At 36.3% G+C, this 27935-nt stretch overlaps 1 protein-coding gene across 1 annotated transcript in view; it reads right to left on the reverse strand.

Moving 5' to 3' along the window:
* The window catches only part of MACC1 (MACC1, MET transcriptional regulator), a 211211-nt gene that overhangs the window by 23160 nt on the left and 160116 nt on the right, over nt 1-27935 (reverse strand). The window contains 5 exon segments of the mRNA XM_021063417.1: nt 732-920; nt 4805-6846; nt 8311-8355; nt 8358-8428; nt 26617-26688. Of these exon segments, the coding sequence (XP_020919076.1) occupies nt 732-920; nt 4805-6846; nt 8311-8355; nt 8358-8428; nt 26617-26633 (2364 nt within the window). The 5' untranslated portion in view covers nt 26634-26688.

Consider the following 27935-nt stretch of genomic DNA (forward strand, 5'->3'; position numbering starts at 1 on the left):
ATTTTTGTTTTTTCCATTATAGCTGGTTTAGAGTGTTCTGTCACTTTTCTACTATACAGCAAGATGACCCAATCACACATACATTTCTTTATGGTAGAAAAAATACTTACCTAACTTAACCTAAAAGTATATACTTGTTTTAATATTAATAAAAACAATATTTTCATATTAAATATTTACTCTGTTCTACACGCTGTCATTCTGTATTTGATGTCTATAGTTCTTACTGTAGGCAAAATTGTGGAGGAGATAATGCTCATACATATCTGCAGTTCTCATTACCAGTGATCCCACACCATTTACTCTCTCAACGCTTTTTGTCACAAAACATTATATATCACAAATGATTAAGTCTATACCTGAGCCTGAACAATACTTATTATCATGTTCCTGTTCCCAACTCCTCTTTTCAGTTTATCTATTCTCTGCTTCAAGTTCTTAGAGCCCTGCATTGCCAACTGCTTATTTAATTCGGTCAACTTATTTGATCAAAGACCATGTTAATATGCAATTCACTAGGAGAAACAGAAATATATTTTAAAGTAATAAATACCTTTAAAGGGTGATGTGTATATGTTTTGAATATAATCAAGAGTTACAGGTGCATTGACTGCAGTTAGTGGATCCTCTAGGATACTCCCTCAATCAATGCACATATGTGGTGCACATTTGACTGCACTTGATGTACTCCATCTGCATTTTTTCACTATTTAGACAAACAGAAATCTTACCTCTGTGGTAACATCTCCCGCTTTTCCTTGGTGAGGAGTTTCATATGCCTCTATCTGTCGCTTTGTGAGTCTTACTAACTTTTCAGCCAGTTCCCTCCAGCCTTTTCCAAGCTTGACAGCTGAAGTCAGAATAACAGCCTCTTGGATGAGATGTGCTACTAACCCCTGGCAATCAATCTTCAGCAGAGCCTGCAATAACAACTGCATGTCATAATTAAAAGCAATTAATTTGAGCTTTTTTCTATAAATTAAATTTGTTGTTGCATATTCCAGAACTGGCCTATTTTTTTTAACTGCACATATATTTGAATTTTCTAATATTTACAGAGTTAACTTACTTTTAAGCAAATCCAACATGTAAAGTACCCAAGACACTACTAGATCAGAATTATGGGACTTTTAGGACTAACTAAGTAGCTAATTACAGCGCCCTGGGTAAACCACTTAACTAAGATGTTTCTTAATATCCTTAATTACACTAGGAGAAAGTTGAACTAGCCACTTCCAAATATACCCTGAGGTCCTAGTAGTTAATAATGTATCAACACAGGGAGGATTACTCACTCTACAAACAATAATTACTTTCCTTACCAGATGACTGGATATGGGATTTTTATAGAATGAGTACACAGGTGCTGGTAAATGTTTATTCTAATATTTTGTTATCAAAATGTGATCTAAAACTTCCCAGAATCATGAGTATTATATGAAAATGAGACCCTCTGACAACCTTGAACAAAGCTATTGATATTTATGACTTAAAAAAAATTAACTCTCTCCCTTCATCACCAAATTTAACTCAAACAAGGTATTATAATCTATATTAAACATTTAGTTTCAGAGTTCCCACTGTGGTGCACAGGTTAAGAATCCAACTGCAGCAGCTTAGGTTGCTGCAGAGGCACAGGTTCAGTCTCTGGCCAGGCACAGTAGGTTAAAGGATTTGGTGTTGCTGCAGCTGATTTGGGAATCCCTGGCCTGGGAACTGCCCTGTGCCACAGGTGCAGCCATAAAACAAAACACTTAGGTTTCAACAATGCAAAATAAAAAAGCCTTCAGATTCTTTCTTCTTTAATTAAGCATCTGAGCTTTGTCAGTCGCTATGCATGTTTCAACAAACTATGAGTTTCTCTTTTGCCTTGAGTATATTTTTAAAGTATGAGATTAGATTGATCTATAGCTGTTCTCTGTTCAAATAAACAGGTTTGGTAGCCCTTCATCATTTAATGGCACTTAAAAGTTTTATTTGTCATTATGAAACATTGAGTAAAAATGAATGACCAAGTGAGGCAACTATTAAAGTCCACAGAGTGTTCATTCTCATGGAAGCATTGGAAGAATTACTCATGGACTCTATACATAGACTATAAGTATCCATAAATTTAGGGTGTAGAGTTATGACCTCAGGGAGAAGCACTGCTGAGCCAGCACACCTGTGAAGGTGCTTTTAGTAAACTGTGGAGTGGGTATAGCTTATTCTAGTTCCTTGTTTTAAAGGAAAAAAAAAAAAAAAAACCTGCACTTAAGAGTTAAAAAATCTTGAGTTTAAACTTCAACTCTACAAATAACAGGATTTATTTAGTTATTTATTTATTTGCTTTTTTTTTAGGGCCGCACCCACAGCGTATGGAGGTTCCCAGGCCAGGGGTCGAATCAGAGCTGTAGCTGCCGGCCTACACCAGAGCCACAGCAACGCCAGACCCTTAACCCAGTGAGCTTGGCGAGGGATCCAACCCACAACCTCATGGTTCCTAGTCGGATTTGTTTCTGTTGTGACACAGTGGGAACTCCAGGACTTTAAATAAATCACAAAATATCTCTGCTTAATGACTTTTAAAATGGATACAATGGTAATACCACCCCATCCAAATGCCTATAATCATTACGAAAGTTGAATCAGATGATGAAATACTTAAAGCATCAAGTTTCGAGTTATACAAGGACAGCCAGTCTTAATGTCTAGAGATGACTAAGGGGTTTGGAACCCATAATCTTTATAAACTCCTTTCCAGCCACCCCAAAATAGTACACAATCCAAGAAAAATGTACACTTTAAAAATAAATCAAGAGGTAGTCACTATACAGTATGCTTTATCGACCTCTGGTCAGATAGCCAGACCTCAGCACCTTCCATTAAGAAATCCTGAAGAAATCCTGAAGCCTGCACTGAGGAACTACTTCCTCGAATGAGCTCTCCACCAGCACAGGCTGGTTCATTACCAAAGCTACTCAAATAATTATCATGCACCGCGAGTTCCCGTTGTGGCTCAGTGGTTAATGAATCCACCTAGGAACCATGAGGTTGCAGGTTCAATCCCTGGCTTTGCTCAGTGGGTTAGGGATCTGGCGTTGCTGTGAGCTGTGGTGTAGGTTGCAGACACGGCTTGGATCCATGCATTGCTGTGGCTATGGTGTAGGCTGGTGGCTACAGCTCCGATTTGACCCCTAGCCTGGGAACCTCCATATGCCGCGGGAGCGGCCCAAGAAATGACAAAAAGACAAAAAAGAAAAGAAAAGAAAACAATTATCACACACCAATATGGTGCCGGTGTAGCCAGGCTTAAACTCTCAGATCATTTGGCCAATATAACCCTTTTTTGCCACTAAGGGAACCAAAACAATTTTCAATTCAAATTTACATGAGTCCATGCTGAGCATGAGCTATGAAAGATAATGAGCTATTGCAAAATGCATGTGCAGCTTCAACCAGGTAGGTCAGCCAATAACTATAAATGGCTCAGATTGTTAGATTGCAGCACACCATCATAAAACTACCCACTTATCAGATATTGGGCTTTAAAAATTCAACCCCTCCCAGGGTCACTGTAGAATCCTAAAAATAATTGGAGAGGAATTGTTTGATATATATATAGTTCTTTATTATATGAATTATTGTTAATGCCACAGAATAAATTCCTCTCCCAAAATTTCTTTCCTCCTTCTGCACTATGATTAAAACTTTGCTCCTGTCCATGAGCCTGCCTCATCTATATGAACCACTCATCTCTTACAGGGCACCAGTTTTACACAGTTATAATATTTAGTACACACATCAGCACACATACTTAAACGAATATTTTTATACACACGCAGACATGTTCATAACTTTGTTTTGGGAGACCATAGTGGTTTTAAGCATGGCTTTGGAACCAAAAAGCTTTCAAATCCATATCTGGTACTAACCGACTGTCAGACCTTGAACAAATTGCCCAACCTCCCAAAACTCAGTTCCCTCTATTTGTAAGATGAAAATACTAAATATACTTATACCATAGAGTTGTTTAAATGGCTAATGAGATAGTGTGTACAGAGTTCAGCACAGTGTCAAACACATGGAGACCATAGAAGACTGATAGCTATCACTGTTATTATTTATACATTCACATTTTAGCCATTTTTAGAAATGTCCTCTTGATTTTTTTTTAACTTTTACAAAATACTGAATGTCCACATTTAAGGCAAAAGAGTGCTTCATCTTTTTTATAACTCTCTACTGAGCCTAAAATGGGGATGAATGCTATGTTGAAATAAAAGAGATCCTGAAGATTAAGAAGACAATTAGCGATATCATTTCTGAAGTGCAATGCATTGCAAACAGAAGAATCTTAAATTGTTAAAGTTAAGGACATTGGTGATATGTCTAAAAAAAAAAAAAAAAACTAAAAAGTGAACCTATAGCAATGCTCAAGTTAACTAGTTTTGTTTCAGTTTGTTCTCATCTACTTTCATGTTACTGGAGTTTCTCTGATATTTGAAGAGCTATCTAAATATTTGAGAGGGTAAAACAAGGGATCTCTTAACTGTTATGTTCTAGCACAAACTGAATCTTTAATTTTCCATTAAAGGATGATCCTTGGGGGCCTAGGTTCTGGGGAAATCACAATTGAATGTCAAACCTTAGAAACCAATTACATGATCTGGTAGGCAAAGCTCTATAACTGCTGTAAAGTGACTTCAATTTATATGGGACTGCTGAGACTTCTTAAACTACTCTCTTATGTTTACTTATAAATCTTGCCAAGTTAATAAAGTTCTTTACGGTAAATAAATCAATGTGATCAAGCAATACTCACCACAACAAGTTCATAAAGAAACTTCCTGGTATTTCTATCTGTATGACAATCTTCCTTTAACTTCTTCACAACATAAGAAACTTTTTCTGATTCTTTGTCTGCTTGTATTCGATCAAAATCTTCCAGCACCAGATGTGAGTAACCCAGGACATCAGCTAAAACTTTCCAATCATTAACTTTTTCTGACACCAAGGTCAATACAACTGAGTAGATATAAGTCAGTTTTTTAAAAGGCAGAGCAATTTGTTCAAGAAGATTCCAGGTTGTGAAGACAGTATCCGATGTAGACATTACTTGTTCCTTTGCAATCACCTTGATATTTTTACAATGCACAAGTCCAATCTTACCTCTCAGGACTCCCACATACCATTCTTTCACTTTGGACTGTCCAATGGCTTTTACTTTACCTTCTCCAAGAAGAGCTACTCTGTCCCCTTTGAAATATTCAAGTAAGTAGTCAATCTTGCTTTGTCTTAGCACTGTCTTCAGGGTTATCCCATAGTTTGTAAAGTTCAATTTTTTGTCTTGAAATGTGGGATATTTAACATGCACTGTTGGTAGTAAAGGAGTAGACTTTATTTCTTTTTCCTTCTGCCAATCACTTGGCAGATCTGAGAGCCTTTTTAGGTTTGGGGCTGGATCAGGAGTAGTAATAAAGAACTGTGTAACTGGTCTACCATTGGGAGGCTCCACCTGAACACGGAAAACAAACAAGTGCATTTCTCTGGAGTCAACTAAAGAGAATGAAAATTGCTGATGAACTACTTGACCTGATCGCAACTGCTTTTGTTTAATTTCTTTCCTTTTTCCTTCTACCTTCACTTCAAAATCAGGATCACATGAAAAGACAGAAATATTTAAATCTTGTGGCTTTTCAAGTAAGAAGGAATGTTTCCCCCAGAGCTGAAATACAACTGGAGACATATTTTTCCCACCCTTCTTAATATCAGAAATTGTAAGCTTTCCTGGCATATAACTGTGTCCACAAACTGTAAAAACAGCAGTGAAACTGGGGTGGATATATTTGGGGCCATAAATTCCAATTGAGGTGGTTTTGTGGATATAATCCCAAATGGTCATAGCAGGTGACTGAATACCTTTAGTTTGTGCAGCAATCACTAGATACATCACCTGGCTCAAGTCTACTAGCTTGACTTGGATGGTGTCTTTGTAAATGTAGCAGTTGTTCAATACCTTGAAAGGGCCTTCTTTATCTAGGCTGTGTAAACACACTATTTCTGTCATGACTTGGCTGAAAGGATCCTTTTTTACTTCAGCCCCGATTTTTATCTCTAGCAAAATAGCTTCCATTGTGTTAAGGTTACCTAGCATGATTTCCAACAGTGGGCTTACAGTGCATGAAAGATCATGGTTCAGTACTTGTGGGGGATCTAGAAAAGCCCTTAGAGATAACTCTTGGAATTCTCCTACAGCTACATGACCTTGGGGAACATGAACAGTGATATCTGATTCAGGTAACTGTACTGACCCCCCTTGATGGTTTAATTTGCAAACTATTGTGGTCTCTGCAACTTGTGTTTGGGCCCACCCAGGACTCTGATTAATTGTCTTTAAATCCAGACAGGAGCGGGCCAGCTGGCGTTGACTTAACCAAGCCATTTTATAAGCCTCTCGATCATTTTGAAGCCATTCTAAGTCTTGTTCTAGGATCTGGTCAGAATTTTGTCCATTTTGATGGGCACGTGCTGTGTCATCTAAAATGTCCAAAAGTTCTGAAACACTTTTAGATCTTCCACATTTCCTTGAGGAAGACTGCCTCAGCAACTGATGCACATTAAGTTCATCACCAGAGGAATCAAAAGAATTTCCAGTTTCTATTTCTCTGAAAAAAAGTAAAGGATCTTCCTTCAAGATGGAAATATTATTTCTCTTCTGATTATTTCTTAGCTGAGTTATATCATCCAAAAATGGGTTAGAAACAGACAGTTCATTCCAGAATGGATTTGTAGCATTAGCAGCTTTATTGCCACGAAGCGTGAAATCATCTGGCCAATCGAGAGGCAAACTTGGGTCTGGAAATTCTTGTTATTTAAACAAAAACAAAGCAAAACAACTTGAAGTGGCATTCTGAGAGACAACAAAGATTAATTTGTATTATAGATTAAGAATTCAAGAGTCTTTGTTTGCTTTCTGATTTCCAGTCTAATAAATACTATAAAATTAATACTAAATTTGGTATAATTTTCATGTTATGAGTAAAGAGTAATAGTTCTACCAGTTTATTCTGACCATCGGTAATGTTACTTTATAGTAAGATATTATGACTTATAACCAAATAAATTTTTAGCAATTTAGATAATAATTATTGAATATATCTTCTTAAAAATGATCCAGATTACATACACTTATGCCTTAATTGACTTATATTTCCTTTTCATGAAAAAAATACCTGTAAACAAACAGAATAATTCAGTCAATTATCCAGATATTTCTAAACATTGACTAGCGGGGCTCATTACCTTTAGATTGTGCGTTTGATATTTTTTTCTGATAATATTCAATGTGTGAAAAATATAAAATATATCTGTGAAGAGCTAAAATAATTAAAAAAATAATATGCCCAACTAGATAATCAAGCATTTCTTATTTTCCAGTAACTTCATATTGGTAAATTTTAATAACACTGAATTTTTTATGAAAAATGAATGTTTCATGAACATAAACACTGGAAAAATAGACCACCTTTAGATTTACTACTTGAAGGAATTCATTGAGCTTTTTCAAGTTTAAAATGCCAAAAAAACAAGATTATTACCACTATGAAGGAAACATACCATTCTTTGGAAAGTATTTTAAGAATCAGCAACATACTAAAATATTTCTGTATGAACTATAATGAATTTATATATATTGAAAAAATATTGAATTTTTTATGTTTACAGCAATTTATACTTGGTCACTTTGCAATAAATATTAATAAGATTCCATGGACACTATGGAGGTTTTGCTGCTTTAGAGAAAATGAAAGCTAAACAAAAATGAATTCAAGTAAGCTTTAAGTTTTTTTTCTTAGTATATAGAGAACTATACTGATTAAATGAGTTTTAAGTGTGATATATTAAAAAATTAGATGTATTTTGAAAAATAAAAGTTGCATTGCTTTTATCTTTATACTTTTCTTCAAACCTAGCTCCATTTAACTCTCTTAAAACTTACTTTTTATCTGCCAATCAATTATTTTATATTCCATTAGGATGTATTAGCCCATTCAACCTACTGAGATCTCTTCAATCCCAAAATTCATTATATTTACTGAATATAGGACTCATTTAATAATGAGTTTTTGTGTCATAATATTTATTATAATCTTTTGGTTGATTATTTTATTTTGCTCATCTTTTTAATGATAGTGTAAATATTTCTGTGATAAAGATGGGATTTTATAATTATTTTAATCTTCAGTAGCAATTTTCAGAGGAAGTCCTCCAGTAGTTATTGATGATAGAAGAAAAAATTACAATTGTTATAAATTCTTGTACCTGTACCTGTAATACTGCAATTCTTTGAGGATTTTTGGGCTTCCATGTCAAATTTCCTTCAGATCTACTTTGTGAAATTCCTCTGAAGAAAAAGGGGCTTTTTCTCTGGTTAACATTATTCCACCTACAGAGTAAAGAGTAAATACATAATATTTACATACCATATTTCTTGTAAGAATATATAAGCAGCTTGGCATAGAAACAAAACTCAAAGTAATCCACATGTTTAAAGCAGAAAGTTTCATATAAATACTCTTTATAGGTCCTCTACTTATGGTAGGATGCTGGACTAGATATCCTAAAGTATTAGTGCTCCATTGAAAAACATCAGATCCTGGATTAATACCAACAAATAAAATTAGAAATGCATTAGTGATCCTATAAAAAAGAAATAGTGAAAATCCAAAGGATAACAAAAATAATAGTAATTTTAAACTTCAATAAATAGACATTCCCTGTTGGTAATTAGAAGACTAAAAATCACGAAACTGGAATTTCTCCCCAAATCCTTTTGCACATTTAATTCAAGAAAAATAGCATATGTTTGAAACTCAGGCCAGTTGAAAATTTATGTAGAAAAGAAAAGAGCTGCTATATAAGACAATCCAGAAGAGGAACATGATAGAAGTGATGTGTGCATTAGTATTTATTATAAATATGCGCTAAGTAAGACAATGTGGATTTGGAACAGAAATAGACTAAGGAAACACAATACCCCCAGAAATAGATCCACCCTCAAATGAAACTTAATATATAACAGAGGTAGCCAGGCAGAGCAGTGTGGAAATGGATTATTCAACAAAGAGTTATAGCACAATTGGTTGTCTATGCTGAAAAAAATAACATTGATTATACAAAAATCTATTCTAAGAGATTTAAAGACTGAAAAGAAAAATTTAAAACTTAAAAATAGAGTCAACAGAATAATCTTTATGCTTTCTAGAAACAGAATTTCTTAAGCAAAGGACAAACAAAATGCAAAACATAAAAAAAAAGAATGAGGAGTTCCTGCGGTGGCACAGTGGGTTAAGAATCTGACTGCAGTGGCTTGGGTAGCTGCAGAGGTGTGGGTTCAATCCCTGGTCCGGCACCGTGGGTTAAAGGATCTGCTGTTTCCACAGCTGCAGCGTAGGTCACAGCTGTGGCTCAGATTCAATCCCTGGCCTGGGAACGTCCATACGCCTCCAGTGCAGCCGGAAAAAAAAAAAAAAAAAAAAAAAAAAAAAAAAAAAAAAAAAAAGTTGGAGTTCCCGTTGTGGCGCAATGGTTAACAAATCCGACTAGGAACCATGAGGTTGTGGGTTCGATCCCTGGCCTTGTTCAGCGGGTTAACAATCCGGCGTTGCCTTGTGAGCTGTGGTGTAAGTTGCAGATGTGGCTCGGATCCTGCGTTGCTGTGGCTCTGGCATAGACTGGCAGCTACAGCTCCGATTAGACCCCTAGCCTGGGAACCTCCATATGCTGTGGGAGCGGCCCAAGAAATGGCAAAAAGACAAAAAAAAAAAAAAAAAAAAAGGAGAAATCATATACATCAAAGGATATTGTTCTGTTTTTTTATTTTTTGTTTTTATTTTTTAGGGCCACACCCGAGGGATATGGAGGTTCCCAGGAGAGGGGTTGAATCGGAGCTGTAGCCACCGGCAGAGGCCACAGCCACAGCAACGCGGGATCTGAGCCAGAGCTCATGACAATGCCAGATCCTTAATCCACTGAGCGAGGCCAGGGATTGAACCCTAAACCTCATGGTTACTGACTGCATTTTTCATTTCTGTGGTACCACAAGAGGAACTCCACAAAGGATATTGTTTACAAAAAGTAAAAACACAAGTCAAAAACTGGGACAAGATATTTTCATTACATATGACTAAAAAAGAAAAAAGGATCAGATTCCAAAATATATCAAAGACTCCTACAAATCAATAAGCAAAATGAAAACATTATTGAAAAATTCGAAAAGAGAACAGGCACTTCTCACATAAACACAAATGATCCCTAAATATATAAAATATGCTCAATTTACTAGTAATCAAGGAAATGCTAAATGAGACCACATGAGTTACAACTCCCAATCATCAAATTTGCAAAAGTTTTAAAATCTGGCAACACTAATTATTGGCAAAGATGAGGAGCAAAGGGAACTTTTATACACTCTTAGTTAAAGTGTCAATTTAGAAACTGATCTGGTACTGTCTAGCAAAGATCGTTACAGCTGAATACCCAGCAATTCAAATCCCAGTTATGTGTTGTAGTAAAATCTTGCGTGTGTGCATCAGAAGAGACATATAAGAATATTTATGACAATATATACAAAAAACTAGAATCAATCAAAATATACTTTGCCATATGAATGGATAAAAAATTGTGGTGTTTTAATGTGATGGAACTACCATGACACTAAGGAAACAGATGAATTACAGCTGAAAGCATCCATATGTACTAACTGTAGATAGGACATTGCTAAACCTCAGCCTTCTTTACAAGTATGTTTTCTCTGAATGCTATGACAACACTGAAAAATAGGTATATTAAATTGACTTCTTTGGGTACAAAAATGAAATCTCAACAATGGGACATAAGTAACTTAACAAGGTCAAATAGCTAGTGAGTGACTGACCAGCCATAATTACTCATGCACATTTCAGCCTGCCCATATAGCCGACCATATCTCATCTTCCACATACCTCTTCTCTGACTCAAGGTTCCCAACAGTACATTCTGAAAGACTATCCTACTTTCCAGTTCCAATTTCCAATCAGGCTAAACCTTATTTATTATTCTCCTTCATCTGCTAACCATACCTCCGTCACCTGTGGCTTGTCTTTTTTTGCATTACATGTCTTTCAAGTTATTGACATTTTATTTCAAAAAGTTTTTTTTTAAAGAAATCAAAAACCTTTTCTTGTATAAAAGAGAAATAATAGGGAGTTCTTGTGGTGATGCAGCAGTAATGAACCCAACTAGAATCCATGAGGACACGGGTTCGATCCCTGGTCTCTCTCGGTGGGTTTAGAATCTGGCATTGCCGTGAGCTGTCACAGACACAGCTCAGATCTGGTGTGGCTGTGGTGTGGGCCGGCAGCTGTAGCTCTGATTTGACCCCTAGCCTGAGAACTTTCATATGCCATGGGTGTGGCCCTAAGGAAAAAAAAAAGAGGAAAAAATATGTATAAAATTAGAGAGAAGAGGGGAGAGAAAGAGAGGAAAGGGGAGGAAGGAAAAGAAAAGAAAAAGAAAGGGAAAGCAAGGGAGGAGAGGGTCATGTTTTCCAAACACAGTGGATAAAAAATGCAAAAATTATCGCATAAAAAGATCAAATGGTGCAATAGCAAAATTTTCTCCAATAGGTGAAACTACATGAAAAGACTGGGTGAAAAAGTAGAATTATGCACTATGCAGTTTGCACTGAACTTCAAGTTTCCTGGCAGACCCTCAAAATTCTGTGGTAAATTTTTTCAAATATTATGTCCAAGACTAAAGTCCTTAGTACACTGTAGGTAGCCAAAATGTGGAAATAGGAAAACTAAGTTCACATTCTTCTGAAAAAATAAGCAAATCAAATTAAAATAAGAAAAAAATATTTAAATAAAAAGTCTATTTCAAAAAGATAAAGTAAATTTTAAATGGAAAACCAGTTTAGACAGAAACCTACCTAAATTCTGTAATTTGTTGTGGAGAAAATAGCAGAAAGGAACAATTTATACCCAGGATTCTTTTGAGGCAAATAACCCTTGATGTAAAAAAGTTACATCTTAGTAGAATATAGTCAGAAGTTCTCAACTATACATGAACCAGGAATGATACCTTATGCAGCTATGCCCCGAGGATCATAGCATCTCAGAAACAAAGGAACAAGGTTGTCATTAGCTGGAATTCTTCGTGTAGTAGCCTCTTTAATCAGCAAGCAGATCTTCACTGTCATTTAAACCAGTGGTTCTAAAATTCAATCACATCAAAACCCCTGGAGAGTCTGAACAAACACCAAACAAAACAGTTTGCTGGACCTATTCCAATGTTTCTGATCTAGAAGATCTGGGGTCCCACCCAAAAATTTGCATTTCTAAGAAAGTGATGTGATGCTGTGGTTCTGGGGAGCAAATCTTGAGAGACACATTCTAAAACCCATCATGTTAACTTCTTTCCTAAATAGATTTCTCCCTCCCCTCTGGCTATTCCCACCATCACCCAACAAATCTTCCTTCTCCCAGTCTTTTTGCACACACACACACACATACACACACACACACACACACACACACACACACCCCTCATAAGGACTCTGTCCTAAATCTGGATTTTTTTTTTCCTATAAATACAGGGAGAGGCAATATAATGGAAAAGCCCTTAATTGGAAGGACCATGATGCTGACCTTTGGAAGGCAGTGCATGTTTACACAGGTGCAAAGAGCACTAGTCCCATTTATTAATTCCCCATGTTTTCTTCCACTTAAACTTTATATTAAATTTCAACTGGTGTCCAAAATGGGAATTTTTTAAACTTTGTCTAAAGAAGCATGAGTCAGTCTTTGTTGGAATGAGTAAGTGGGAAAAGAGCAATCTACTGCCCATTTAATTGAGAACATGTTTTTCTCTCAAGGTGCCTTTTAAAACACAATCTGATTCTACAGGATCCATCATTTTATTTCTTAAAGAATATATTAATAAAGCTTTTTATGGGCCATGCCCATGGCATGAGGAAGTTCCTTGCCAGGGATCAAACCCATGCAATAGCAGCGACAATGCTAGATCCTTAATCCATTGTACCACCAGTGAACTCCAAGAACCAACAAAGAAAGTTTTGATCTCTATTCATTTTACAGTTTAAACTAAGTCTTATGGAACCGGGAATATTTGCCAACTGTATAACTTGTCAAAAGAGCAAAGATTTTTTGGGGGAGGGAGGGAGTGTTTGCAAAAGAGTAACCAGGAAAACAATATTATTCAAAATAATTTCCCTTTTAAAGACAAAAAAAAAAAAAGTAGGAGTTCCTGTCATGGCACAGTGGAAATGAATCTGAGTGGGAAACATGAGGTTTTGGGTTTGATCCCTGGCCTCGCTCAGTGGGTTAAGGATCTGGCGTCACCATGAGGTGTGATGTAGGTCGCAGACGTGGCTCGGATCCGGTGTTGCTGTGGCTGTGGAGTAGGCTGGCGGCTATAGTTCCAATTAGACCCCTAGCCTGGGAACTTCCATGTGCTACAGGTGCGGCCCCCAAATTTTAAAAAATTCCCTTTAAGATGTGTTCATTTACAGTCATTATATTTACAATAATCATCATACAGTGAAAATTTTTGTATTCAGTCACCCAGTATGTTCAAAATATTTTTCAACTAGTCCCTGAATACCTCAGATTCCTGTGTTTCTATCATCTGTACTGCATTTAATTCTTGACCTATATGATATTAAAAATACTTCCACATAGGCTATAACTCTTACAGGTAACAGCAAATGCTAAAATGTCAGAAGGGCAATTACTGGACTGATGGACTTTACGCCTCAAAAGCCAAACCTACACAAATAATTTTTTGTCCTCTGGTAAATACAACTAGTATAAAAACCCTGAGTGGAAAACAAAGGAACTATAATCAGTAGATAATACTCACCTGGTATGATTTCACTGGACATTTCCATGGTATTGCCATGTACGTATGGCCTCACTGGATGTGACTCCCAGGGCACCTTCTGATGGGCTATGCACACTCTCTGATTGGTAGTGTATATACCTTTACCAATAGTTTTCAAATAGTTTGTTACCTCTGGTCAATGCGGCCAAAGATTTAAAAGACCTGACAGCAAAAATATCAGTAGTCACTTTTCCCAACAAAAGTGGCTTTGTAAGATTCTCTAGGGAGGGCCTGCAGGAACCCTAGTGCTCTAAGCAGTATTAGAAGTACACAATAATTTCTATGATGCCTCCAACTGTAGTAATTCAAAGTATCCATCAATACAATGTCTTGTTAATATCACTATGTCAAGATGCCGATCACATTCTTTTTATCTTATCACCCTCCCATTACCAGCAGAGCAAGAGTTTGGGAAAATTACAATAACTGTGTAGGATAACATCATATTAGTGAGCAGAAATCAGAAACAGAGAAACAGCAGATTGGAAATTGTTTCATGTTCAGTTTAATGATGTAGCCAAGAAACCTTCCCAGAAACCATAGTCTGAAAGGGAAAATGTAAAGGACTGTAAACAGTACACAAAAGGAATATGTCAGGCCTGAAAAATAATTTAAAAATCCATCATAAAAGCTATTATTTATAGAGAGCTTGCTACATTCCTAGTGCTGTGCATGAATTTTCTCATTTATAACTTTCAAAACTCTATAAAGCTGGTTCTAAATGTAAGGTAATTAGGCTTACAGAGTTATTTGCCCAATTTTATTTATTTATTTATTGTCTTTTTGTCTACTTTAGAGCCACAGCCATGGCATATGGAGATTCCCAGGCTAAGGGTGGAATCGGAGCTGTAGCCGCCAGCCTTTGCCACAGCCATAGCAATGCAGGACCCAAGCTGTGTCTGCGACCTACACCACAGCTCATGGCAACGCCAGATCCTTAACCCACTGAGAGAGACCAGGGATCTAACCTGTGTCCTCATGGATGCTAGCTGGGTTTGTTAACCCACTGAACCACGACGGGAACTCCATATTTGCCCAAGATTATATAGGTACTAGGCGGCAGAGCCATTGTTTGAACTTAGGATAACCAAATTCTAGAGACAAGACTTTGAACCCTACACTATGCTTCCTACCCATGGGTCAGATCTTCCCTTCCAAAGGAAGTGAGTTTAAGACTATGCCTGGGCTTGTTGGTAGAGAGTAGCATTAAGCTTCAATCTCAGTCCCAGGAGATCTTTCCAAAGTTCACAGCAGGGCCCAAAAGAAGGGTGTATGTGTGACATGCTGTCACACAGGGCTTTTTTATCAGAAGGGCCTCATGTTGGTCTAACGCTCAACTGTTGATATCTTGAAATACTTACTATGTTTGAACAAGGGATCCCACATTTTCATTTTGCCTTGGGTACTACAAATTATGAAGCAGTCCTGGCTCATGAAGTAGGCAGCCGTTAGCCTCCAAACTCAATGTGACTGCAATTATAAGTGACCATGACGATAAGAGAAAAGCATTATGTTAGACAAAGAATGCTCATTTTGCAGATGATAAAACTGAGCTGCAGAGAGGTTATATGAGGTGCTCAGGGTAGCAGGTTCATCACTGATAGGTTCAGGAATCAAACTGTCACCTCCTGATTTGAACTCCATAAGAAGGAGGGTATGAGAATGTTTCTAAACATTTCCTGAATTCTGGAAGACCAAAAAATGAGATCTTTTAAAATTCATATGCTATATAATGTCAAAGTAATAATGGCTTATATTTTAAGAATTTAAAGCAAAAATGATAAAAAGTTTAACTCAATGAGAGTGAAATAAAGTGGTCCCAGCCTCACATTGCCCTAGCATTGTACCTCCTACGAAAAATGACTTTTTTTTTTGGGGGGGGTCTTTTATTTATTATTTTTTATTTTTTTATTTTCTTATATGATTTTTTTATCCATTATAGGTGGTATATAGTGTTCTGTAAATTTTCTACTGTATAGCATGGTGACCAGTTACACATACATATATACATTCTTTTTTCTCACATTATCATGCTCCATCATAAGTGACCAGACACAGTTCCCAGTGCTACACAGCTGGATCTCATTGCTAATCCATTCCCAAGGCAATAGTCTGCATTTATTAACCCCAAGCTTCCAATCCATCCTAATCCCTTCCCCTCCCCCTTGGCAACCACAAGTCTATTCTCCAAGTCCATCATTTTCTTTTCTGTGGAAAGGTTCATTTGTGCCATATATTAGATTCCAGTTATAAGTGATATGTGGTTTTTGTCTTTCTCTTTCTGACTTACTTCACTCAGTATGAGAGTCTCTAGTTCCATGCATGTTGCTGCAAATGGCATTATGTCGTTCTTTTTATGGCTGAGTAGTATTCCATTGTGTATATATACCACATCTTCCGAATCCAATCATCTGTCGATGGACATTTGGGTTGTTCTCATGTCTTAGCTATTGTGAATAGTGTTGCAATGAAATGCGGGTGCACGTGTCTTTTTCAAGGAAAGTTTTGTTGGGCTGTACACCCAAGAGTGGGATTGCTGGGTCATATGGTAGTTCTATGTATAGATTTCTAAGGTATCTCCATACTGTTCTTCATAGTGATTGTACCAGCTTACATTTCCACCAACAGTGCAGGAGGGTTCCCTTTTCTCCACACCCTCTCCAGCACTTGTTATTTGTGGACGTCTTAATGATGGCCATTCTGACTGGTATGAGGTGATATCTCACGGTAGTTTTGATTTGCATTTCTCTAATTACCAGGGAAGTTGAGCATTTTTTCATGTGCTTGTTGACCATCTGTATATTTTCCTTGGAGAAATGTCTTTTCAGGTCTTTTGCCCATTTTTCCATTGGGTGGTTGATTTTTTGCTGTTGTGTTGTATAAATTGTTTGTGTATTTTAGAGATTAAGCCCTTGTCAGTTGCATCATTTGAAACTATTTTCTCCCATTCTGTAAGTTATCTTTTTGTTTTCTTTTTGGTTTCCTTTGCTGTGCAAAAGCTCGTCGGTTTGATTAGGTTCCATTGGTTTATTTTTGCCTTTATTTCTGTTGCTTTGGGAGACTGACCTGAGAAAACATTTGTAAGGTTGATGTCAGAGAATGTTTTGCCTATGTTCTCTTCCAGAAGTCCACACAACGACTTTTTAGATGTGACATTTGGCCAAGACAAGAGAAAATCAAGTCCCTGGCAAGGTTGGTTCTACTCATGCTGACTTTATATCATTCTTGCAGCATCTTGCCTTTCAACTCACAGAGCAGAACTATGCAATTAACACTCAAAAAATGAGTAAGAGAGTATTATGGACTTCTGATAAACATTCATCATAAATCATCCATCTTTCACTATTGACCAAGGCATATATAACTGATGATCAATAGACATTTGTTAATTTGAATTCCCTGTAGTATGTTCATTTTAAGGATGGATTTGTGTGTGTGGATGTATGTGTACACACGTGTGCACATGCACACACACACACAGTGTCTGTCTATCTCCCTCCTCTTCTTTTTTAAAAAATGAATTTCAGAATGTTTGCAAATACTTGATCATCATAATGCATTTAAACAACAAGTAAGTATACATTTTTCTTCAGTAAAAGTTTTAAAAAAAAAGTGACTCTGGCGGAGAATTGGTAGATAATTGAACAAGTTGAACTGTTAAGCAAGTTTTTGGATATGACTTTGGCTGTCATAAGTGACCTTGAGTCTTTTTTTTTTTTTTTTTTGCATCATTATATGCAAGAGAAGTTTTCTGGCTTGTATTTTTCAAAAGACACAAAGGTCACTTACTGATTCAGAAGGGGAAGAACTAGAGTCAGATTTACCCCATGACTAATAAAGCTGAACTTGTAGGACCCTCATTTAGCAGGCTCTTTCCAGGACCCTGAGCCTAATTCTGTATTTGTTTTCTTATAAGCCCTGCAAAACTCCACCACTATTTTTTTGGTAACACCTGCAGCATTATGGAAGTTCCAGGCCAAGGGTTGAACTGGAGCTCAAGCTAAGGCCTACTCCACACCCATGGCAACATGGGATCCTTAACCCACCTAGGCAGACAAGGGATTGAACCATCATCCTCACAGAGACAATAATCAGGTCCTTCACCTGCTGAGCCACAACAGGAACCCCTAAAACTCCACCACTTTATAGAACACTTGACATCCTGAGAGCTCACTGGTTTTCCCCTATCATCAGTGTTTGTTTTTTCTTATGTAAATGCATTTTGGCAAAGTACAGAGAATTCTGGTTTTAGAGTTAGAATTCTCTTGTTTCAGACCCCTGGATATAAACTTGGGAAAATTACTAAACATTTTGTGACCTTGTTTATTACCTGTAAAAAATAAGGAATAGTAATATTATTACTATTGTTGTTTTTATTAATGAGCCCTATTCTTCATAGTGCTGCTTTAATAGTCAAATTAAATACTGTATAAAAAGTAGAAGGACCAGGTGATTCTCTTTCTCTTCCTCTGGTTCTTCCCTCCTATTGCTCCTGTGCATAGAGAAATAATTTCTCCAACTGGGCACATTCTAGAATTTTCTTTCACTCAGATGGCCTTAGACTCTGACTTTGCTGCCTAAGGGAAAAAATGACTGCTGTCCAGTTGTGTCTTGGGAATCCCCTCCTATTTGCCATTCTTCATAGAACATTTTAACAAGTATTTGTATTACTCCTGCCAGAAAGAAAAAATATAGAAAGAATGTAGGCCTTGAAATTAAACAGAAATGGGTTCGAAGCAAAGCTTATAAGTGAATTCATTGGTCTGAGCATACTTTCTCAACAATAGATTATAAAAATATCTGCTTTAAATAGTTTGTTAATGGTATGTGATTTACATCTCAATAAAGCTTTCTATAAGTCATTGTAAAGATTAAATAAATACCATAAATCCCCAATTAATACCAATCACTGATGAAAATGAGAGTTCTTAACATTTTTATTTTATTCTTATCTGTGCCAATTCTCTTGCTCTCAGCATGAGTAGTGAGTGGCTACTGACAAAGATACTTAAGGTATATTGGAAAAGAGGAAGCAGAAAAAGCACTGAGGAAGTTTAGTGCTATTTATCATGTGATTGTTTAATCATTCTGATTAAAAGATCATTAAAGATAATCTTTTTACCTCTCTAAAGACGGTAATTGAAAAATTACTGTTTTGTTTTCTAACTAGATTTTCTCAGTCCTTTCACAACTAAATCTAATGTTTTTCAGTCAAGACTTACCCCACTGTTACTGGGTTGAATTAACTATAAGAGTCACCAAATTCTTTGCCAGAAGAAAAACACCCTCTGACACACATTTTAAGTACACCCATAGTCTTCCTGGGTTTGAACTTAGAAATGCTGGTGTGAATCATATCTGACAAGTCTACCTTCTTGATCGAGACAATATGAATGTTCAGTTGCTATTAAATGATAACAGAGTGTTTATATACTAATAATTGCTGTGAGAATAAGCATGTGGGTGAAGTTTGATAGAACTGATAAGATTAAAGAAAGGAAGTGTTCATTATGCCTTATCATCCAATGTTCAAAGCAGGAGTTTCCCTTAAATTCTCAACAATTTATCACATCTAATTTTTAATGTTTCAGGGAATCAGAGTATTTTTATTTGTCAATTTTGTAAAGTGAGAATTGTTTGCAAAGTATGAACTGTTTATCAAAGTAAAAAATTGAAAAATAACAGTATCTGCTCATATGTAAAGATATATATAGTCAGATTGGTAGGGAGTTGGATAGTACATAGATGAATGGATAAAGTAGAGAGAATAGTCACAAGAAATATATACACATATTATTTAGCAGAACAAGAAATGGTTTTGTTATTAGTAATGCTTTGCTGTTCTCTAAATACTGGAAACCAGATCATTTCCTTTCTGAGAGACAATTACATCTTAAAATTCACTTATTTGAAGACAGTTTCAAGTAATGATGGAGTGTACGAGAAGTCTTAAGAAAGAAGCTAAGAGAGACCAAAATTTTCCTGTGTGAGAAAGGAAACCAACTGAAAGGTTTGGGGTTGGGCTGCAGGAGACTACAGCCTTAAAGGGAAATGGGAAACTAGAAGATGCAACTAATGAGAATATTTTCAGTGAAACAACTGAAGGCCATGCATTGTCAACCCTACTTCTAGTTCTCCTATAACTCTTCATGAATAACCATATTTCCTACCCATAAAGAAAAGGAATTTATAGTGAATAAAAGAGGTGTTATGTCCTACTTAAAGGCCTGAAAACACAGCTGCTAAAGAGAACATGTGGGTTATAGGTAGGGAGACCAACTATCTATTGGGTAGATAGGACTAAGTTTGCCCAGGACTGTTCCATTTTTGAAACTAAAATGTGTCAGTCTAAGGAACCCAAGACAGTTGTCTCTGTAATTACAGTATTAGGGTATAAGCACATGGTCCCACATGAAAGGGACCATGTACTTATACCCTAATGAGTGTAATAAGTGTTCTATTTTCTCATACAAAATTCTAATAGAAATAGCAAGTTAAATACAAAGGAAACCATCCATATAAGATGGATACAGTTGTCCATCGCTGTCCTTTTTATTTCATTAAAGCAGACTAAAAAATTGAACCCTCGCACTTAGTAACCCAAAAGAACTTAGAACCTTTCCAGAGGAATTCGTTCTTCCCTTCCTCTCCATCTCTCCTTTCATTTAAAGCAGGTGGAATACCCAAGGTAGGGGGTTGTGTTTCCCTCTACTGAGACCCTGACTGCTCTGTGGGAGCTGGAGGGTTCCTTGTGTTCAGTTGGGGAAACCAGAAGGAGGCTCAGAGTTGTGCCCACAGCACCACCCAGTGCCAGGCTGGGGTCCTCCTGGCCTGCTGTTCTGAAGCTCTGTACTGGTCTTGTTTCTGCCCCCTGGCTGGTTGCCCTAACCAGTTTAATGTAAAATGGTGGTCCTCAACAATTCTTCTGCATCATCAACTATGGAACTTTTAAAAAATACTGAAGTCCAGGAGTTCCTGTTGTGGTGCAGCAGAAACAAATCCAACTAGTAACCATGAGGTTGTAGGTTTGATCCCTGGCCCTACTCAGTTCGATCCCTGGCCTACTTAAGGATCTGGCATTGCTATGAGCTGTGGTGTAGGTTGCGGATGAGGCTTGGATTTGGCATCCTTGTGGCTGTGGCATAGACTGGTGGCTACAGCTCTGATTTAACCCCTAGCCTAGGAACTTCCGTATGCCGTGGTGCAGACCTAAAAAAAAAAAAAAGATAGATAGATAGATAAATAAATAAATAAATAAATAAATAAATAACAAGAATACGGAAGTCCAGAACCTATCCCAAAAGCCTAGGGTGGAACCCCGGTAACATTATTTATATAAAGAGGTCCCAGGAGATTCCAGTGTACAATGAACACTGAGAGCCACTGAATCACAATTATAAGGTGATAAGAATATATTTCATTTTGTTTTGTTTTATACCAACATAGTACTGGACCTCATAAAATACATGGCAGCTCAAGATGCCATCCTTACAAGGCAACCCTTCTGGGGCAAAAATGTTTAAAGGAACATGGTGCTAATCGTGGGATTTCAGGGTGATACAGGGAAAATGTGGGACTCTCTCTACCCTGTAAGTGGCATGGGCCTTCCTGGTATAGCCTGGGGATCACATCTAAGACCAGTTCTGCTTTAGGCTTTAAGGACAAATACTCTCTCTTTTAGCATGTTTTGCTGGAGTTCATGTATCTGTCTTTTCTTTCTCTTAGAATTATAAAATCTTTCTCTTAGAATTATAAAATCTACTTTTAGCTATTAAGATAATAAAAAAAGCCTGTTTTTAGTATATGTCTTGGTTCTGCTTAGGCCAAAAGAGTTTTCTTATGCTCTAGGTGGCATTTTCTAGCTCACTACGTACACACAGACAGACAGACAGACAGACAGACACAGGAATATCCCAAAAAACATCTCCCTGGTTAACATTTTCCCAGTAAAAGCTTCCTAGTTTTTAATAAACAAAATTAACATGTGAATCTCTCATTATGACCTATTGGCAATGTTTCTCTAGGAAAAAAAAGTTTATTTCCCTTAAAGGAATATTTTCAGCTAAGGAATATTTGAGAAAAATTAGTTTCTTTCTTTTTTGGCTGTGCCTGCAGCATGTAGAAGTTCCTAAGTCAGGAATCGAACCTGCACTACAATAGCAATCCAAGAAGTTCAGATTCAACCCAGTGACAATGTCTGATCCTTAACCTGTTGGGCCATCAGGGAACTCTGAGACAACCTAGTTTCATTTCAAATTCAACTAGTAGAACATCAGAATAATAAGCAGTCATTTCACAATCAAGATAGTATAAATAGAAGAGATAGGAATTTTTAAGCTACTGGTACTAAGTGTGTTTGTTTCAGTAGCTTTTTGTTACATTTACAGAAATGAATTTGAGGGTTTTGGTTGATAGATGATTCATTGTTATTTTTCTCGTTTAAAAATCTGTAAAGGGAGTTCCCGTTGTTGTTCAGTGATAACAAACCTAACCAGTATCCAGGAGGATGAGGCTTCAATCTCTGGCCTCATTCAGTGGGTTAAGGGTCCAGTGTTGCTGTGAACTGTGATGTAGGTGTGGCCTAGGTCAGCAGCTGCAGCTTTGATTGTACCCCTAGCCTGGGAACTTCCAGTGCTGCGGGTGCATCTCTAAAAAGCAAGCAAACAAATGAACAAAATTTGTAAATACACAATCACAGAATGTCTGAAATTTAAAAAGTTACGAAGTTCCCACCATGGCACAGTGGGTTAAGAATCCAATTGCCATGGCTCAGGTCACTGCAGAGGCACAGGTTTGATCCCTGGCCCAGCACAGTAGGCTAAAGGATCTGGTGTTGGCCTCTGCAATTCATATTCAATCCCTGGCCCACGAACTTCCATAAACTGCAAGAGTAGCCATAATAACATAAAATATACAATTAAAAAAAAGAACAAATTACAAATATGCATGAAATCCCTCTATCCCTCTATATTTATTAGATGAAGTTCTTAAACTAAATTGTTCAAGTATACTCTATTCTTATAATTATTTTATACCTATTTGACTTAAAAGTTTTGGTGGGAGGTGTGATAAAATTTTCAGCTATAGTTTTAAAGTTGTCAGATTTTCTTGTAATTCTATCAAATTTTTTTTCTTTTTCTTTTTTCTTTTTTATCATTATTATTATTAAAAATTCTATCAATTTTTGCTTCACAGAGCTAAGAGCTTTACTATTAAAACTGCAAACATGTAAAGGTTATGTTTTCCTAATGGATTTTCTCTTTATTCTTCTCTAGTGTTTCTCTTATGTCTACACATTTTTTGACATAAATTAAATTTTCTGTGATACTAACATTGTCATACCGACATACTTTTCACTATTGTAGTTTATAATTTTAAGATATTTTTTACAGCTTAAAATCTCCGATCAGGGAGTTCCCATCGTGGTTCAGCAGAAACAAATCTGACCTGTACCTATGAGGACTCAGGTTCGATCCCTGGCCATGCTCAGCAGATTAAGGACCCAGTGCTGCTGTAAGCTGTGCCGTAAGCTGCCGTAAGCTTTGCAGATACAGCTCAGATCTGGCATTGCTGTGGCTGTGGTGTAGGCCGGTGGCTACAGCTCCAATTTGACCCCTAGCCTGTAACCTCCATATGCCATGAGTTGAGCCAAAAAAATAAACCTCTGAAATCAAAAGGGCATATGCAATTGATGTCAAAATTTAGATGGCTTTTGTTTTTTGGTATTACATAAAATAAGGGTACGTCTTAAAATGGTTGGAGTTTTAAATTCAAAGAAATACAGTATTCATCTGACATCTTTTTCTATCTCTTTAGTTAACCTCTTTTGGTTGGTTATGAGGTATGCCACCATAAAGAGCAAATAGCTAGATTTTTAAAAATTCACATTGATTATTAATATCCATCTTTAAATAGTTGAGTTCTATTATTTTACAATCACTTAAAGTCATGACTTTTATTTCTACCACCTAATGTTGTATTTACTTTTTGTGTTTATTTCTCTCTTCCTTCTATTGGATTGAAAATATTTTCAATATTCCCTTTTGTTCCCTATTCCAGATTTCTAAACAATACAACACATTTCTCTTCAACCTCCTGGTGGGACTACAGGGGATAGATAGTATCCATCCTCTCTAAGAAAAGGAAAATATGAACCTGAATTACCAAGAAATTGTTATTTTAACAGAGGCTAATAATTTGCTATTATAAGAACTAATAAGACACTGACAAATTGCTCTTTAAAATTCTATCACTATCTCAGCTACTTATCTATTGCAAGCTTTTATAAGACAATATTAAGACATGTATTATTCCAAAATATATCTTCTAGTATTTAAACAGTAACCAAAATGAGCATTCCAATTAAACTTAACCAAAGAGACATAATGTGACTGAAAATGACATGTAATCGTGAAAGAGAGACAAGAAAATAAGGAAGTTTCTTTGGATTAGGTTGGATGTCCAAGTTAAAAATAGCACTTACAAAATATGTGGAATACAAACGTTCCTTTAATCATATTTTAATTTATGAAGAAAATCAAGTCTGCTTAGTTATGATTTAGAATAAAGTCAAGAAATTTACTTTTAATACTTTAAATCATTGTGAGTAAAATTAGATAACAGAAAACAGACTGAAAACAAGAGAAATCTGGCAGAAGTGTAAAAGAGATTGCCTAATGTAGATAAACTTAAATTTACAGTAACCAATAACAGCTAAAAATTACTAGGCACACTTGGTGCCAGGGAGTGTTCTAAGTATTTTACATCTGTTTTCTCCTCTAACTGCACAACAGTGCTGTGGGATAGTTGATATTATTGTCTCCATGTTGCAGTAGGGAAACAGAGACATGCAGAGATAAATTTACTTACCTAATAACATTCACCTAGGAAGTAAAAGAGCCAGGAGCCAAAGCCCAAGAATCTTGCTTGGGAGTCCACACTCTCAATGAATACATGCAGAGTAATCAGTGGGCAATGCCCCTGAAGATCCCACTGCAGGAGGCCTTGAGTAGCTCTCCTAAGGGAACAACTCCAAGAATTGCCACCATGTGGCCAGAGCTCCTGTTACATCCCTAGTGGTCTTCCAGTTCATAAAACCTTGCTCACCGGTTGCAGACTGTTTTATTTCCTAACTTTCTAATGTCCTCTCCACAATGCCCTCTAATCTAAGAGCATCTTTGATTCTTATAAGCTCAAAGGGACTTGCTAACTGGGTGTGTTAGCACGAATGTGTTCCAATATCAATAAGATAAGGCATTTACCAACAACATTCTAAATGGTTCTGAAAACTTTCAACATAAAAAAATTAGTCCATAAATATAAAATACTTATTTGCTGTACTAAGTAATTAACAATTAGAATAAATCATTATTTTAATCAACAAAACAATAGGCCATTGAATTTATGTCTGTGATCAGGATGGAGCACTCTAAAAAATGTAGCATAACACTGAACTGGGTAACACAATAACATAAATAAATAGGAGCTTAAAATACTGAAAATAAATGTAAGGTCAATCTGTTATATTTAAATCCACTAGGGAAGTTATTAAAATACTATGTGGAAACTTTGAGAGGATTTATCTAAAGAAAATGAAAATGTCTAAGGACTAGTTTGAGACATCTAGATGATTCTGTTTTTAAAGAAAGGAAGAACAAACATAAAAATTATTTATGCTCATGTTGCAACAGAACAAAGGGTGGGGGAAAAAATGTAATTGTAATGTATACATGTAAGGATAACCTGACCCCCTTGCTGTACAGTGGGAAAAAAAAAAATTATTTATGATATCTAAATAATGACCTTAAAAATTATTCACAAAGACATTCACCACCACACAATTTTAATGCCATAATAAATTAGTATAAATACACTGTAATACAGACAAAATTAAACAGATTATATAATATCCACTTATTAGAATATTATGCAGTCATTGAAGATAATCTTGATGGAAGCATGTAACAGCATGAAGTATGCTTATAAGACTATGGTGAAATGAAAAAGATGGTACAAAACCATGAAAAATTATGAAGAGAAACAAGACTAGAATATTTAAAGACTGACATAATCAAAAGTACTACCAGTATTTGTGCTTAATTGGTAAGACTCTTGAGAATAATCTTCATTATCTTTTTTTATATTTTTCAAATTTTAATAAGTGTGAATTATTTGATTATGAAAATATTTTACATTGAGAATAGATATTAATTCAGATCTAATTTATAAAAAGGGATATATTTAAAGAAAAAAACAGGATGAAGAGAAAACCACAGGAGGAACAAAAAAAATTCTTAAACTAAGGTGAACTCTAATATAAATTAATATGTCATGGCAGTTCCTTAGTTTTGACAATCCTTTCACCTTATAAGACCAATAGTCTGCTGATCCTACCGCCTTTTCACTGCCCCACACCTGCCTTTCCCACAAACCTCTCTTACTCTATTTACAGCTTAAATGACAAGACTGCCATTATAACTGCCTTCCTACATACCCTCTTAACTCTCCAAACAGTCTATAAGTTTCTTCTACTAAGTAGTGTAACCATACCTTGGTGAAATCCAACACTCCACCTACTTATAATCCAGAAAACTGCTTGTAGCTGAAGAAAAGCACACAAACTCATCCCAGATGCTTAGTTTTCATGTTGCCAGACAATCTTAACATCCTTGGCACATATATCCAGCTCACCTTTCTTGTTGAATCATCTCCAACAGTCTTCTTAGTTTTCACTTTTAGCTGATGATCTTGCTTCATATTTTACTGAGGATTAAAGAAAAGAAGCAATCAGAGAGAAATTCCACTTTTTCCTACTAACCCATTTTTTGAACTGCCTATATGTGGACACATATACTTGGGTTTCTTTCCTGTTACTATGGATGAGCTGTTGGTGCAGCCAGCCAAGTCTCCTTCCTCCATCGATATGTAGGTGCCATTCCAACTCACCTACTCAAAGAAATGCATCAAAACTCTCCTCCGTCTCTTCTCTTTCTTGCATCACAAGCGTATTCCCCTCTATTGCATCATTCCCATAAGCATAAAAACATGCTGATATTTTTGACATCTTAAAAAAAAATCCAACTAAACCTGTCTTGATCTTACTTCACCCTCTAGTTCCCACCCCAAAACCCCCTACCCTATACAGCAAAAACAGACCAAAAAAAAAAAAAAATTCTCTCCATATCTACAATTATTCTTTTCCTCATGTGCGCCCATCATTTTTACCCATTCCCCACTCCATCAGAAATGCTCTTTTCAAGGTCACCTATGACCTCCCATTGTCAAATTCAGTGGTAAATTTTTTTTTTGGTTTTGTTTTAAATGATTTTTAATGTTCCATTACAGTTGGTTTAGTGTTCTGTCAATTTCTACTGTACAGCAAAGTGACCCAGTCCCCCCCCCCTCTCTCTCTCTCTCTCTCTCTCTCTCACACACACACACACACGTATATATATGTGTGTGTGTGTGTATATATATATATATATACATACATACATACATACATTCTTTTTCTCACATTATCCTCCATCATGTTCCATGGTAAGTGACTAGCTAAAGTTCCCTGTGTTATACAGCTCAGTGGTAAGTTCTTATTACTTGTCTTATTTGACCTATCAACATCATGCAGTGTAGCTTATCACTTTCTCCTTGAAACAGATCATATCACTCAGGTCACATCTGTTCAAAACCCTGCAATAGCTTTCTTTCTCAACCAAGTAAAAGCCAAAGTCATATGACCTAAACATTGGATCTAAAACAAGTGACCCCATTACCTGTTTGAAATCACCTTCTATACTCTCTCCTTCCTCACATGACTCCAGCCACACTGGCATTACTTACTGTTCATTAAACACACCAGATACATTCCTACCTCCGGGCCTTTATGTTTGCTGTTTTCTCTACTTGTGTTAAACACTCCATCCTCAGATATTTATGGTGAATTCCCCAGCATCTTTTTATATTTACTTAAAAATTATGTTATAAATGAGCCCTTTTCTCCATACCACTTA

Source organism: Sus scrofa, chromosome 9 (genome assembly GCF_000003025.6).
Source record: "Sus scrofa isolate TJ Tabasco breed Duroc chromosome 9, Sscrofa11.1, whole genome shotgun sequence".
NCBI classification, from domain to species: Eukaryota; Metazoa; Chordata; class Mammalia; order Artiodactyla; family Suidae; genus Sus; species Sus scrofa.